This window comes from Engraulis encrasicolus, chromosome 9 (assembly GCF_034702125.1).
Source record: "Engraulis encrasicolus isolate BLACKSEA-1 chromosome 9, IST_EnEncr_1.0, whole genome shotgun sequence".
Taxonomy (NCBI): domain Eukaryota; kingdom Metazoa; phylum Chordata; class Actinopteri; order Clupeiformes; family Engraulidae; genus Engraulis; species Engraulis encrasicolus.
The window spans coordinates 38,475,076-38,491,459 of record NC_085865.1 but is presented as its reverse complement, the minus strand read 5'-3'; the positions used below and the strand labels follow the sequence as shown (position 1 = coordinate 38,491,459).

The following is a 16,384-nucleotide window of genomic DNA, read 5'->3' as shown; positions in this document are numbered from 1 at the left end:
CACTATTCGCATACTCTCTCCCTGTGTTTTTTAATGTAATTTTGTTGTGATTTCAGTCCGCTTGATTGTTTGCAATTTACATATAAATTGCTTTTTATGCAATTGTTTTAATAATGGTATTCTATTATTGTTTTCGGGAGACCAATCATGTCTTGGGCTGTTTGTGAGTCTATTTAATCAATACAGAGTTATACGACACCGAGGAGAGATGGGTGAGGGATAAAAAAAAACAGGAGAGCTGATTAAATTTCCTATTGTGCTTTATGAGAAGACATTTTAATCACTACAACGCTGCCATGAGTATCTCCAGATATACTATTAGATGATGAACTGTTTTATGTCACAGCTGAATAAAATAAGAGACTGGTTGCTGTCCATTTTTCACTTTTCTCTTAGTGCACAACATTTTCCAAAAAAAACTCTATGACAGTCCCCAAAAAACAGGAGTGCTATAAATGCTGTCGGAAGTGACTGTTCAAGAGGCATGGGGTCAGGTCTTGAAATGGGTTCTTTTTCCGCTTCAGGCTGGAAGCCAAGACTTTGTTCTGGTATTGATTTTCCGAGGGCAGCAAGGTGACGGTAAGGGGTTAATAATGTCTGAGATACAGTCAGACAGAAGGATATTTAATCCTTCAAAAAATGTTTCCTTTTGACTGAGACAGCAGTGCTGTTGACACTTGCATCGAGTCAACTTTTTGCAGTGGAAGGGAAGTTGAGTTCCACAACCAAAAACAACTGTGCTCCAGATCAACTAAATGTAATTAAATGCATTGATTTGATTAATATACTAAACATGACTTTAAGAGTTTTCCCAAGAGAGAGGCTACGCTGCCTTTCCTTTTCATATCGCATGCCTTGATAAAGCCTCCGGCTGCTTATTTCCAAAGTTTTGTTAATGTAAAACCTCACCTAAATGACCTCTACCTAGGTCTTCGTCTTACCTGGGATGCATTGTGTTTTGTTCAATTTATTTATAGACATAGAGAAAGGCAAAAGATGACCTAATTGATAACATGTGAAGGTGAAAAACACATTTGTCTTCCAACATGGTCCCTGAAGGAAATAATGTTAAAATATAGCCTAAAAGCAGTAGAAGAGGAAACCGCATGTTGTATTCAGGGTGGGGATCGTAAGTACCTCGCTTCCTTCATTACATCAGGAAATGTAAACCAGATATACCTATAACACAGGTCTTTTTATAAGGCATCCACATAGTCTAAGGTATCATCCAGCTCAGCCACTGTGGAGCACAAGTGCAGAAATATGAGCAAAAAATGCCAGAATAATTCATTCTCTTCTGTCCGCACGGTCTTTCCAGGGTCATTTGGCAAAACTTTTCTCTTTTTTTCCCAAGATGAGAGAAATCCATATCCACAGTAGAGCAGAGAGGTTTATAGATCATGGGCACTGATTTGTAAAAATGTCAGAGGCCTATTTCACTTTTTAAACCCATGGATTTCTAATCCTTCCTCTCATTTTAAACAATTTTAATCTGTGCTCATGGATTGATGTGGCTTTGCCGGTAGGTGGGAGAGTATGGATTGTCAGACCTGTGGATAGCCTACACTGGTGTTAGGAGGTGGAAGGCTATGGATCGGGAGATGTGTGGGCAGGGCCGCTGACAGCTTTGGTTGAGCCCGGGACAAAGACATCTGACAGGGCCCCAAATCCAATGCATACAATGTAATGAGGACACAATTCTGGGGCCCCTCTCTCCCTGGGCCAGGGACAAGTGACCCAGAAATGAACAAAATGAATTTCAGTGAAAACTGACAATAGTCCTTTTGTATCGTATCGTAAGACCATGGCTGGATTGGCCATAAGGCATACAGGGCATTTGCCCGGTGGACTGTTGATGATTTCGGCCCGTTCCTCCCCTCAATGTAGTGGTATCAATCCTCATGTCGCTACAGATTACCAGTCTTAGTCGGATTTAAAAATTAATTTTGGCTGCTGTGGTCAAAATAACTCGTAGTAGATTACGTCCACTGTTCTCACAGGCTTCATTGTCTCTCTCAATGCTTAACCGGTCAGCCTTGACTGAAAATGCCCGGCCTGCTTTTTCATCCCAGTCCAACCCTGCGTAAGAGTGCAGTGCCTTATCAGCTTGTGCCAGGGCCCAAGCTTTATGCTCCACATACATGACACACATGCTATAGTTTTGTTGAGGTTTTGTGTACTGTACATCCAGTCTTAAACTAGTCTTACTCATGGGAAAACGCAAATTGAATTGCAGTGAAAACTGTCAATTAAGTCCCACTGTATTGTATAGTATCGTAAGAGTGCAGTGCCTTGGCAGTTTGAGCCAGTGCCAAAGCCAGAGCCCAGCTCCTTCACCAATATGCCCAGGGCCGGATTAATGCACAGGCTAGATATGGCAGCAGCCTAGGGGCCCCACCTGCCAGGGGGGCCCTGATTGCTCAAAAGTGAAAAATGGCAGAATTGTGACAAGAAAATCATCTGTCATGTTGAGTACAGTTGGTTATCCTAAATTCATAGCTCGTAATTGTGACTCTGTCTATGTAAATTTGTCTTGAAACCTAGGGGCCCCAGGCCATCTTAATCCGGGCCTGAATATGCCATAGCCATCTGTTAATAACTGGAAAAGACAGTTTTCATAGCTGTGAGCAACACTAAATCCTAGAAAAGAAACAAAGCACTTTGTGTGCTTTCAAGGTCAGTTTGGGCTATGCTGAGAGAAGCCCATTTTCCATCCCAACTATCATCATTTTCTTTGTGCGTTCACAGAAAACTGGAGTGCTTCACCCTCTGCCTTTCTCTCAAAAGCCTGTATTTTCAACCACCATGTCCTTCCAACCCCTTTACTCCGTCTCTGCTAACACATTTAGCCTTTTTGCACCATCGCTAGGTCCTGACCCCGAACTGGCTTTAAAGGACAGAAAGGACTCTGACTCTCTCTTCTCTCTCTCTCTCTCTCTCTCTCTCTCTCTCTCTCTCTCTCTCTCTCTCTCTCTCTCTCTCTCTCTCTCTCTCTCTCTCTCTCTCGTTCTCTCTCTCCGGTAGCACAGAAGTGCTGATGGTGACAGAGTCTTTGGACGGATGGAGCCACCAGCAATCCTGGAGACATATTAAGGTCATGCAGTCTGTTTTTCTTCTCGCTATCTCTCTCTCTCTCTCTCTCTCTCTCTCTCTCTCTCTCTCTCTCTCTCTCTCTCTCTCTCTCTCTCTCTCTCTCTCTCTCTCTCTCTCTCTCCGGTTGGTCCCTACCTATGCCATCTGCCAGCAATCTCTAAAAATAGAGAGGGCCAGTCGATCGCACGTGGGGCCTGTCCCACCCTACATCCTACCCCCGTCCCCCTTCCCCCGTCTCTGTCCCACCTCGTTGCCCTATTAAATATGCATGCTACTTTAATGTTAAACACGACATGCCACAACAGCAAGGAATCAAATTGCCGATTGGAATCTTTACTAACGTGTGTCGAATCTCGAAGTAAGCCAAACACACCATCGCTGTATACTATAAACGTGAAACAAGCCAAATACAAAATTGTCATCTTTCAAGCCAGCCAAACACACACTTTTTATGTATATGTGAAGCAAGCCAAACATACCATTGCCATGTATAATCTTGAAGCCAGCCAAGCACACCATCTCTACGTATTGTACCTGACACTTGCCTGGGAATTCCTATGAGACCATTTCCAGACTAGAATATATCTCACTCGTGATGGAGTCTGGCGATAGCCAGGCTAATGTGAAGCAATTATACTATCGGCATGTATATAAATGTGACGCAAGCCAAACACACTCCATCGCTGCCCCTCTCCTTTGCAGCCATTCTCTGATGTGCTATGAGCTGTCCTTTATTCTCCACCGGCATCAAGGGTTTGAGAGAAACAAAACACAACTGGACCATTATAGGCATTCAAAGCAATTAGCGTCTTAGTGTGAGAAATAAGAGTGGAGAATGGCTTAAGACCCCCCCCACACCTCTCTCTCTCTCACTCAGTCTCTCTCTCTCTCTCTCTCTCTCTCTCTCTCTCTCTCTCTCTCTCTCTCTCTCTCTCTCTCTCTCTCTCTCGCTCTCTCTCCAACATACTCACTCTCTCTTTCACACACAGTTCTGTTGTTTCTACATTTGTTGGTCAGAAAAAAGGATGTGATGGACTTCACACCATTTCTAGCTGATGACCATTGTAAAGAACCAATTTCTACAAAACGTGTACTCTCTCTCTCTCTCTCTCTCTCTCTCTCTCTCTCTCTCTCTCTCTCTCTCTCTCTCTCTCTCTCTCTCTCTCTCTCTCTCTCTCTCTCTCATATTTTTGTTTCACCCTTTATTTTTATTTCTTTTCTCTTTTATAAAACTTCAGCCAGTGTGATATCCCATCCCTGGCACGTTTGTGTTTGAAGCTGAATGAAAAGCCATCATCCAGAAAGAGTGTGGCACATAAATAATGCACTGGCAGCATGGAGAGGAGAGGAGAGGAGTGTGTGTGTGTGTGTGTGTGTGTGTGTGTGTGTGTGTGTGTGTGTGTGTGTGTGTGTGTGTGTGTGTGTGTGTGTGTGTGTGTGTGTGTGTGTGTGTGTGTGTGTGTGTGTGTGTGTGTGTGTGTGTGCGTGTGTTTGTGTGTAGTGTGTATGTGTGTGCATCTGAGCGATAGCTGAGTGGCGGTTACGAGGCGTATATATCGACAGCGGAAGGTAAGACCCCGCCTGGCCGGCTCCCTGTCGGCTATAAGCGGACCGCAGGTGGAGGAAACCATAGACCGCCGTCCTTCAACTACACAGGATTACGCCTCCCTGAGGGGGAGGAAGGGAGTGTGTGTATGTGTGTGTGTGTGTGTGTGTGTGTGTGTGTGTGTGTGTGTGTGTGTGTGTGTGTGTGTGTGTGTGTGTGTGTGTGTGTGTGTGTGTGTGTGTGTGTGTGTGTGTGTGTGTGTGTGTGTGTGTTAGTGTGTGTGAAAGAAAGAAAGAAAGAAAGAAAGAAAGAAAGAAAGAAAGAAAGAAAGAAAGAAAGAAAGAAAGAAAGAAAGACAGAAGTGTTCATGCATGCGTGTGTGTATGTGTGCGTATGTGCGCGCAGGACTGGCGCTGACAGCTTGGCAGGCTGACAGGCTTGGCCCAGGACAAAGTCATCTGAGAGGGCCCCGTCATCCAATACATAGGCTACTATGTAATGAGGAACCATTCCTAGGCCCCTCAAGTCTCTGGGCCCAGGGCAACTGACCCCTTTGTCCCCCCTGTCGGCTTCCCTGAGTGTGTGCATGTGTGAAGGGTTGACTGTGGCAAGACATCCAGCCTTCCGCTTCCACATTAGCATGCAATTAGTAGGGGTAAGACTGTGCTCTTAAATGGCAAATGCCTTTCAACTGAAAAGCTCAGCCTAGCATTAAAAGTTGACAGTTATTCAGTATGGTGTAGAGATTGTGTATCAGGTGGACCTATGCTATTAAGAAACTGTACAACATTGTCAAATGAATTACCTTTTCATTTTATGTGTAGTTTTAAGAGCCTTTTCCAAACATAATAAAAGTAACACCTGTCCACAATGTCAGGTTTCCTTGTAGGCTAATTATTAGTGTGCAAGTTTGATAGGAAAGGTTTGGCTCTTGAATTCCCTGATGAAAGAAGTTCAGTTCTGTGATGATCAATATTGCCCGTCTCATACACAAAGAACAAATGGAATGGAAACTCGCCTCATAAATCTTTTCCAAATTACTTCATATTCTGCCAAAAAAAAAATATTTTACTACATTGCGACTTGTTGGCGCAGATAAGGCTGGTTCATGTTTTCATATTAGACTACTTTTACCCCATCCCAGACTATCACCATCTAGGAATAGTAGTCGTGTACCGGTGATGCCAAGAAATAATATCGAGCTTTTATTGCCAGAGCATTTTAGGGTTCATCTCAGATGACTGGGCACTCAGCGTTAATTAGACGGTAATGTTATCCCTTACAGAAACAACACTGCATAAGCGTACGTGTATGTGGTGCCCTTTCCCAACCGCAGCAGAGCAAAGGAAGTTAATGTCAGATTGTCCGCTGCGGATAAGCAGCATAATAATATGAGCGGCCATTTGCGAGGGGCCATTTGCGTAAGAGGACTACTGGCAACTAGTCTGGGTAAACACGTGTACTAACAATATAGTGGAGACAGTGCCATACGAAACAGGCGACGTTCCAGATTTAGTTGGAGCCAATACAGTTATCGGATGACGCCTGCGCCTGCCATTTGGTTAAACCAAAATAATTGCCAATTACATGGCCCAAAATCCATGGGATCCATGTTATGTGCAGAAGTCATTTGTTGTCTCCAGGAGTGGCAATTGAGGAGTGGTATGAGATGAGCTGAAATACATAAATTTGTTTGCTTTCAGGACAGATCTGATATGTATAAGTAGGGAATACAGTATTTTCTGTCACAATGGAAGATGAAGTTTCTTTGTCATGGTCGATGTAACAATATAAATCCGATATAAGAAATCAAATATTGAACGGTGGAGAGGAAAATGTCCCCACCCAATATCAAAATACAAATCATGGCAGAAAGTTCCTTTCAGAGTATTGCTACAGTATGAAAATACAAAATCATCCCCCAAGGGTTTCCACATGAAAGTGGTACTCTTAAACTTCCACTCCCACGAACCTCCCAATACAAATCTTGCTGTGTAAATTCAACAATATTGTGGTTAGGCCTATAGGTTCCTATTACACATAGTCTTTAAATGCAAGCGTGCAATGACTGTTGAATCAATAAGCATTGTAAAACAATACTCTAGATAAGAGTTAATTCCACACTTAAAAAACACTCAAAGAGGTGTTAATACTATTTCGAATGGGACCATGTGTCCGCAGAACAGTGTTAAAATAACACAGCAACGTTCACTGTGTACACCCGCCCACCTTCTCCCCATTGCAGACTGCACCTGTGCAAATGCAGCCTAGTCTAAACACATACCATGCAAACGTGAAGAACAGCAGTCTGAACAACAACATCATCATCATCCAGGTACCTGGCCAGCTGTTCCCATCAGATGACAGCATTGCAGATTAACTAGGACAATTTACACATTAATTTGATGCTGATGAAGGTGACTGCACAACATTTGGGAGAGCCTCAAACTCCCTCTATGTACGTGAGACAAGGAGATTATGAAATTGCTATGGAGAAGTGAGTCATGGGTAAGTGGTTAGGGCGTCAGACTTGTAGCCCAAAGGTTGCCGGTTCGACTCCCGACCCGCCAGGTTGGTGGGGGAAGTAATTAACCAGTGCTCTCCCCCATCCTCCTCCATGACTGAGGTCCCCTGAGCATGGTGCCATACCGCCGCACTGTTCCCATGGGGCGCCATTGGGGACTGCCCCCTTGCACAGGTGAGGCATACATGCAATTTAGTTGTGTGCAGTGTGCAGTGAACACTTGAGTGCTGTGTCACAATGACAATGGGAGTAGGAGTTTCCCAATCCGGCTTTCAGAAAGTTGGAGCGAAGCTGGGCTATACTTCTTCAATGCAGAGCAACTGAAGAAGAGTACGAGTAAGAGTTGTTTGGGGGCAAATAATTAGGGAGAAGACAAAGCAGGAAGAAGAAAGTCATCAGCCGAGATGGCCTTGTTGTTCACTTGTAAATGAGGCTATTCATGCTCAGCGCTGTCGAAATGTGTGTCTCTTTTCGGAGAGCACTGCAGCGAAGGATTCTGACAGCAACACACACACACTTTCATGTGCGTGTATACACACACACAAACACACCCACCCACACACACGCACGCGCACACACACACACACACACACACACACACACACACACACACACACACACACACACACACACACACACACACACACACACACACACACACACACACACACACACGCACACACGCACAAACACAGACACAAACACACACAGACAAAAGCATGCACACACACACACAGACACAGACACACACACACACACACACACACACACACACACACACACACACACACACACACCAACAGCGGGGCCATCTCACTCCAGTGGTCAAAGACTGCTACCTAGTGTTGAAAACACTGAAACAACAACCATCATCTCCAGACATAAACTGCTTGCAATTAAACTTCCCCAAGTCAACATATTTACAGAGGTGGTGATTTTCCTCTTGCGAATGCACAGAGAACGGCAATTTTAAGACTCGCAGACAAATCTCTGCCGGTGTTTAATGGCTGTCTAGACCCTGGAAACCCGGACATTAGCATGAAGCTAATTGCCCTTGCACTGGCCTATTCAATAATGGCGTCGTTTGACTGAAAGACCCCAATTTAGCTGAGTGGAGTATAATTGTGGTGGCGATGATGAGAGAGAGAGCGACAACATTACTGCTATGCACACAAGCATGTAGGTTAGTGGCATTCACATTTGTCCAGGATGGCAATTCCACCTCACGCACAAATGCACACTAGTACACACATACCCTACACACAGATATGCACATGAATAGAATAGTCACAGACACACAGACACTCACACACAGAGACACAGACACAAACACAGACAGAGACACAGACACACACATGCAGAGAGAGAGAGAGAGAGAGAGAGAGAGAGAGAGAGAGAGAGAGAGAGAGAGAGAGAGAGAGAGAGAGAGAGAGAGAGAGAGAGAGAGAATGAATACTCTCTCACACACACACAAACACATTTAGAAACCAACTCCACAACTGATGCAGAATTGGTTCTCCAAAAAAGATGTCCATGTCCTTAGATATTGGAAAGAAAATGTAAAGGTGTGAATACTTCCTCACAAGATTCTGGAATCCATTTCACACTTGTGTCTCGGATTCATGCAGATGGCTGAGCATGTAGCCTGCGTATAATGCCAAATGGCTGTGAGCTGTGAGCTGTGAGACTGGCTGCCTGTGTGTGCATGCCTATTTTACCTATTATTCTCTTACATAAATTATCCTTTTTAGGGCAGTCATGGGTAAGCGGTTAGGGCGTCAGACGAGTAGCCCAAAGGTTGCTGGTTCGACTCGCGAGCCGTCAGATTGGTGGTGGTGGTGGTGTGGGGGCTAATTAACCAGTGCTCTCCCCCATCTCGCCCCCATCCTCCTCCATGACTGCGGTACCATGAGCATGGTGGCACCGTCCTGCCGCACTGCTCCCTTACGGGCGCCATTGGGGGCTGTCCCCTTGCACGGGTGAGGCATAAATGAAATTTCGTTGTGTGTCAGGCTGGTGGAATATTGGGTGTGTTCACCCTTTTCAAATGTTCTCTTTCTTAACAATTCTACTTCAACTACACTTCAACACTTTCAAGCACCCACATAAATATTGTCTGTATGGGGGGAAACCATGTTTCTTAAACATTTACATATTTTTTCACGTGTGTGTGTGTGTGTGTGTGTCCGTGTGCGCGCGTGCGTGCGTGCGTGTGTGTGTGTGTGTGTGTGTGTGTGTGCGCGCGCTCTTTCACCGTTTGGAGCTTGGAGTGCGATAAAGGCACCCATTATGGCTGTCTGACTACCTGACAAACACAGATACAGACACAGACACACAGACACAGATACAGACACACACACACACACACATACACAAGCGCACGCACGCACACGCACACACACACATTATCGATTCTGGATTCTGCTGAGTGCTAATTTATATTTGAGCCAGTTGTATTTTAGCAGTTTCTACTTCAGCTTCAAACTTTTAGTATTAAAAAAAAAATCTGCTCTTAACCCATCCACAGAAACATTCTTTGTGTGTGTGTGTGTGTGTGTGTGTGTGTGTGTGTGTGTGTGTGTGTGTGTGTGTGTGTGTGTGTGTGTGTGTGTGTGTGTGTGTGTGTGTGTGTGTGTGTGTGTGTGTGTGTGTGTTTGTGTGTGTGTTTGTGTGTGTGTGCGCATGCTTGAATGTGCTTGCATGTGTATGTGTGTGTACCTGCATATACTGTATATGCATGTGTGCGTGCAAGTGTGATTGTATCTGTGGGTTGTGTGTGGGCATGTGTGCGCTTGTGTGAGTGTTTGGGTGTGTGAAATATATCTGATTGCTTAGTTCTTCATAAATCCTCTTATGAACTTGCTTGCTGGTTTTCTTTCAGCATGTAATAAAATCATGTAGGCCTACTACAAAAATACCCCCCCCCCACACACACACACACACAGCTGCAAAGAAAGAAAAAGAAAAACAGCAACACCAACAAAACACTGCCTCAAATGTATAGTTTCCCCTTGGTCAATTAGGCCAAGATAACAGATGTCCTGTTATGCTCTCTCGTCTCACTATTGTCATGTCAATACAATACTTTAGATAGCCTACACCACGGCTATTTAATTAAAAGTCAGCCATGGCCAGTTTCTGAAAATGTTTTGAGGATATTTCTCCCAACAACTGATTATCTCTGCTTGACTATTTCGGGTAAATTTGAACTGTTCTCTTCATAGAAACTTGTCTGAAGTGGTATAATGTGGTTGTATATTTTCTTCTTAAATAGCACACCTTACTTTTTGCAAATGTGGGTTTCTGTGTTGAGTAGAAACATGATGGACACGTGTCTCCTAAGGTGTATGCCTGCGTGCCTGCGTGCCTGTGTGTGTGCGCGCGTGCCTGTGTGTGTGTGTGTGTGTGTGTGTGTGAGAGAGAGAGAGAGAGAGAGAGAGAGAGAGAGAGAGAGAGAGAGAGAGAGAGAGAGAAACGTTGCACCAGCAGATGTAATGCTGTCTCCACTGACATTTGCTGCATGCCTTTTCCTTCTGCAGCTACAGTGGCCTCAGTCTGCTGATAGGGTGAAACACCACTAGGGAGTGCACTTGCTCCATCTTGACAATAATATTTTAAAATGTGGCGTTTGGGGAAGCCATGGCATAATCTAACGGCAGGTTGTCTGTGATGTGACCTCCACATACAGGTCTGGTCTTTTAGGAAGCTCTCTGGCCTGGTACTTGTCAACGCCATTTTTGTTTCCATAATAACAATGGCGACACACACACACACACACACACACACAAACACACACACACACACACACACACACACACACACACACACACACACACACACACACACACACACACACACACACACACACACACACACACACACACACACAAGGTGGTTCCCAACCTTTTTCTTCAGGGACCCATGTATTTACTATTGTAAGCTTTGATGACCCAACCGCGCGAGCGCCCACACGAGAGGGAGTCACAAGATGCCGTCTGTTTCCTGCGAAAACTCATTTTAGTTATTTTATTCCTCTATTCGTCTTTGGTCAATTATAGAATAAATGTTTAATGTAGCACTTACATTTTGTTGCGTCTATGCATATATTAGTGAAATGTTTTGTCATTTATTCAACATGGGCTATATATATTTAAAATTAAACTCCTTAAAATCAAGAGAGCTCCGCTACCCTCTGTGAATCTTTGGTGACCCATAAGTTGGATCCCGACCCATAGGTTGGGAACCACTGCTCTAGGCCATATTGTGTTTTGTGTGTGTTTTAATGTGCGTTGTGGATTGTGGAGAAGTGTCATGCAAGACAAATTTCTGTGCAAACAGACAAAAAAGTGAATCTTATCCTATCTTATCTTATCTTGTCTTAAATATGTACCCCTGGTTGGGAATCTCTCGCCTATTGTACCTCTATAAAATTCGTTAACTTATCAGTTGGGCGTGCACGGCCATCCTGAATGCCACAATTGCAGGTCAACAACCACCATAAAAGAAGAAATCAGATAAATGCAACAGTTTACGACAGGGTTCCCACATTACAGATACAAGCCAGAACAATAGTAACGATTTAGTAAATGGCAATCATTGTTAAAGGGCAAAAGAGGACAGTGGAGGTGGTAACACAATTTGGCCCATTCCTGTGTTGTTAATTATTACATGAGTCCCTCTATAAGTACTTGACAGTCTCCTCAGGTTTGATATGGGCACCATGGCCTCACTCAAACTGTGCTTTTCTGCTCTCCTAGCGATATGCGTCTTTAAGGCTGTGGAGCTTCAGACCGAGGACCCTCCTCTTCTGAGCTGCCCTGCTCTGGCTGGCATCCCGGGCACACCAGGGCACAACGGCCTCCCTGGCAGAGATGGCAGAGATGGGAAAGATGGACACGACGGAGCTCCTGGTGCCAAGGGGCATAAAGGAGAGCCTGGTGGGTGCCTGTGTGTGTGTGTGTGTGTGTGTGTGTGCGTAAACCCTGATGCTCAAGTTAGCGAAACCTATCACTAAATCTCCGCCTTTATACACACGTTTAAATATCATTGGAAATGTTTGAAACATATGCATGCTTTTGAAATGCGTGCTAAAAGTATTGAAAACTGTTTTATTAAATATTACACATTTTGGTGGGGTGAGAACCTGTTTTGCATTTTGTGTAAGCAGTAGTTGGGTTTGTGCACGGAGTTTGGGGGGCATTTGGGTCTAAGCAATTAAACAAAAACTTGGCCCTCAACCCTCATCACTGCAGCCAATGTTCTTCTGTCCGAAGGAACCGGAATCCAAGGCTCTCCAGGACAAATGGGTCCAAATGGGCCTGCAGGGCCACCAGGGCCAAAGGGAGACAGAGGCGACCCTGGAATAGCAGGTAAAATATAAATATATCATTAAGTATTTTATTTAATTATACACTGTATATGTCTTTACAATACTGTACATTTCAGTCATGGGTGAGCGGTTAGGGCGTCAGACTTGCATCCCAGAGGTTGCCGGTTCGACTCCCGACCCGCCAGGTTGGTGGGGGGAGTAATCAACCAGTGCTCTCCCCCATCCTCCTCCATGACTGAGGTACCCTGAGCATGGTACCGTCCCACCGCACTGCTCCCCATGGGGTGCCACTGAGGGCTGCCCCCTTGCATGGGTGAGGCATAAATGCAATTTCGTTGTGTGCAGTGTGCAGTGTTCACTTGTGTGCTGTGGAGTGCTGTGTCACAATGACAATGGGAGTTGGAGTTTCCCAATGGGCTTTCACTTTCACTTAAATTATTTATACAGGACTGTTGGAGAATGATACCATCATTATATCTCTGCAATCTGAAGTGCTAAGCCTTAGAAGAAGTCTCTCTCAGCTAGAATCAGGTGAGATGGAAATCAACCCGTCACAAAAATGAGGTGTAATGTCACAGCAGTCTGTCTGTCAGTAGGCCTATGTTGTGTTCCAACTGTCTTGTAATGTGTATTATATAGTATGTAGACTTCAAGTTCCTTTGGGTTCAATAAAGTAACTGAAATACTCAACCAAGGTGATCAGACCGCCACACCAGACTCAGGTTTGTTGGCATCCTATGTAGAGCCCATAACCCTAGTGATGATCATACCATTCCCAAAAGGAAATGGCCAACAGTAAGAGCAGAACAAATTCATGGAAATGGTAGAGAGGTGGGAAACTGTTTCCCCAAGGCTCCATGAATTTTTAATTATCCCTCTATCTCCTATTTGTATTTTGGATATTATTTCTTAATTATAAACTACAAAAACAAATTGATTTTTACTTACACTTCTACGGTATTTGATGCTATATAGAATATGAAGTGGTCATTTATCCAATGATTTGACAACTAGACTTGTCAGTTGATAAGCTATTGAACATCATCCAGGGGTTCAACAGTTGTGTCTCAATGTAATAAATTAAATTGATGTTTAAATATAATTTCTCGAAGCATTGAGGTTCCGCACCTTCAGACGGGTTGGGCAGAAGTACTACATGACTGATGGCCAGCCAGCTTCCCTTGATGAGGGCGTCCGACTCTGCTCCAGTTTTGGAGCCACACTCATCCTGCCAAGAACAGAGGCGGAAAACCAAGCACTCACAAAGGTGCATGACGACTACCCTTCCTCTCACCCATTCATCGGAGCTACAGACAGGAGGCACGAAGGGCAATTTGTAGACCTAAATGATAGGCCTTTAACCTTCACTAAATGGGGTGACGGACGGTGAACCAAATAATGGGGGAGTGGAGGATTGTGTTGTAGTGGCTCACTCTGGATTTTGGAATGACATCTCTTGTGACAAATCTCATTTAATTGTATGTGAAATTGTCAACACTTAGAATAACAGTCGTTTATAAAGTAGTAGTAACACTTACTAATATTGAACTAATTATGAGCAAGACACATGTTTGTATATGAGTAATAAATATTGTGTAAATAGTGTTATAAAGCAGTTTGTAAAGCACTTGTTAAGTATTAGTAACACTTAGTAAATAAGGATCTAATTATGAGCAAGACATTTAGAAGTTTGTATATGAGTAAGACACATCATATATATGGATAAAACTTAGTAAATAATGAACTGATTATGAATAAAACATTAACAATGGGTTTTAAATTAGTTAGAAATGTTAGGCCTATATTACTACCATAGGCGCCGACTTTTGTTTTGTCCCGTGGGTGCTCACGGTTCCCAACTGGGGGTCGCGACCCACAGAAAGTCCCGTTTGTTTGCCATGCCTTGCTTTCCAACAACATAACCGGTTCATGAGTTGGTGACTTTATTTGAATGAGTAGGATACATAATAAATGTATTCGAAGCTTATTTATTTCCGTTGTGGTTGTCAAATCAATAGGCTATTTTACAATAAAATCGCCTACATTTGAATTGAGATTGAAAATGGAATTGCTTTACATGGTGAAGGGCCTATAAATTGAACGCAAAGCCCAGATCACGTTTGCCGGTGCCTTTTTCTAGACGGCATTATGACTAAAGGTGACCGTGTTTAAAATGAATATAGCCTACACACAGCTGTCAAGCTAGAAGATCAAGATTTTCCTTGAGCATGCCACTAAAGCTAAATCTGCAGTCACGGACTATACTGCTACAATCTTAGAACGCAGTAACTCTGAAAACGGCAAACTGAGAAAAAAGGCTTCAAAGTTTTCCATATGGCGCGACAACTGTGTTGTCGGTAAATTGGTGGTGACACTTCCTGGTAATGCTTGTTTAGGATAGAAATTTAATGCACACAAACCCCCCCCCCAAAAAAACAACATTTATGTGTCTTTTTGCCACAAAAGTTACTGCGTTCTTGGCTGGTATTACTACCACAAAATGGAGTTACTGCAGGAGTTACTGCGTTCTTAGCTTGTATTACTGTCTACTCCCAAACCAGTCCCATTGGAACGTGCAGCAGTAACTCGCAGATTTACTGCGTTTTTGTTTAACCTTTTTTGGGTCATTTTTGCACTTTCAAAATGAGTTTTCTCCAAAACGGGACGGTGTTGGACCACCATTTTTGGACACAAGACAAATGAGGTAGTTTAGAACCGATTTCCGATATAAAAAATTTTTCGACCATTTTCAGTTACTGCGTTCTAGTATTGCACGGCAGTATACAGTCAGTTACTAAAATGAAACCATGCATGTGAAAGTTGTATGTCTTCAAATACATTTTTATGAAGCATAGCAGCATTGTGCAGTAGCCTAATACAGACGTCCAAAGAGGAACTCAATTGAAAACAATAACAGCAGCAGCAACGCGAGCGCCCACAGTGAATTCAGACTGGCGTTCAGTCACTTGCAACACAGCGTTCATACCACGCACTTCATGCGAGCAATGTTCAAACCAGGTCACAAACTCAGTCACAACTAAACCCAACAATGTTAGCAGCCAGAGCCGCATATAGCCTACAATGGCAAAACCATCCAACAGCGCACAACAAGCATGGATATGCAAAGGCTCAACTTGGTCATACCATCACTAAAGACCCATAGAGCATAGTAGAGAAATATCAAATAAACAGCACACGGTGGTGCTACACATGGGATTAGCAGGATGACAGTGACTTACCATTTTGTAGTCGGCTAAACTTTCCAACTGCTATCCTTTGTGTGTAAGAAGTCCTAGCTTGTAGTGAAAAGTAGGCTTAGATCCTTCGATAACTTCCATAACTTGTGAAATAATGAGCAACATAATTATACAGCTTCACGCGTAGTCTGACTCTGTGATAGAACTACTTCAACTTCGGAACCGTCTGCATAGACACTGCACTGTTCTGAAAACTCCAACCGGGCATTTTTAGTCAAGACTCCAACATATATTTAGAGTAACAATGAAGCCTTCAACGGAATTTTAGTTATCTATGAGGGTTTTTTTTTTTACCCTAACAGAAAACAAGCTTTATCAATATCTGCTATCTCGAAGAGGTCTGCTTTAGCAGCACGAGGCAGCACGACTCATCAACAGTCCATTGGGCAAAAGCCCTGTATGCCATAGGGTCAATCCAAACATGTTTCTATGGTTACTGATTGTGTACAAGAGCAAGCGCAGAGGACAAAAAACGTTCGGCGTGAAATAGCTTACATTAGGCATACAAGATGACATGTTTATCCCCTGACTGTTAACATTTTTATATCGACAAACAATTAAAAGCAACAGAAAATAAAGCAATATGTTTAATCTGCCAGAATGGATGGATCATTGTTCTGGAACCAACCCAGGCA

The 16,384-nt window shown here is 43.6% G+C and overlaps 1 protein-coding gene across 1 annotated transcript in view; it reads left to right on the top strand.

Moving 5' to 3' along the window:
- The window catches only part of LOC134455278 (mannose-binding protein C-like), an 83,828-nt gene that overhangs the window by 52,522 nt on the left and 14,922 nt on the right, over positions 1-16,384 (top strand). Inside the window, exon 2 of the mRNA XM_063206298.1 lies at positions 11,921-12,100. Within this exon, the coding sequence (XP_063062368.1) occupies positions 11,921-12,100 (180 nt within the window). The remainder of the gene's footprint in view (positions 1-11,920; positions 12,101-16,384) is intronic.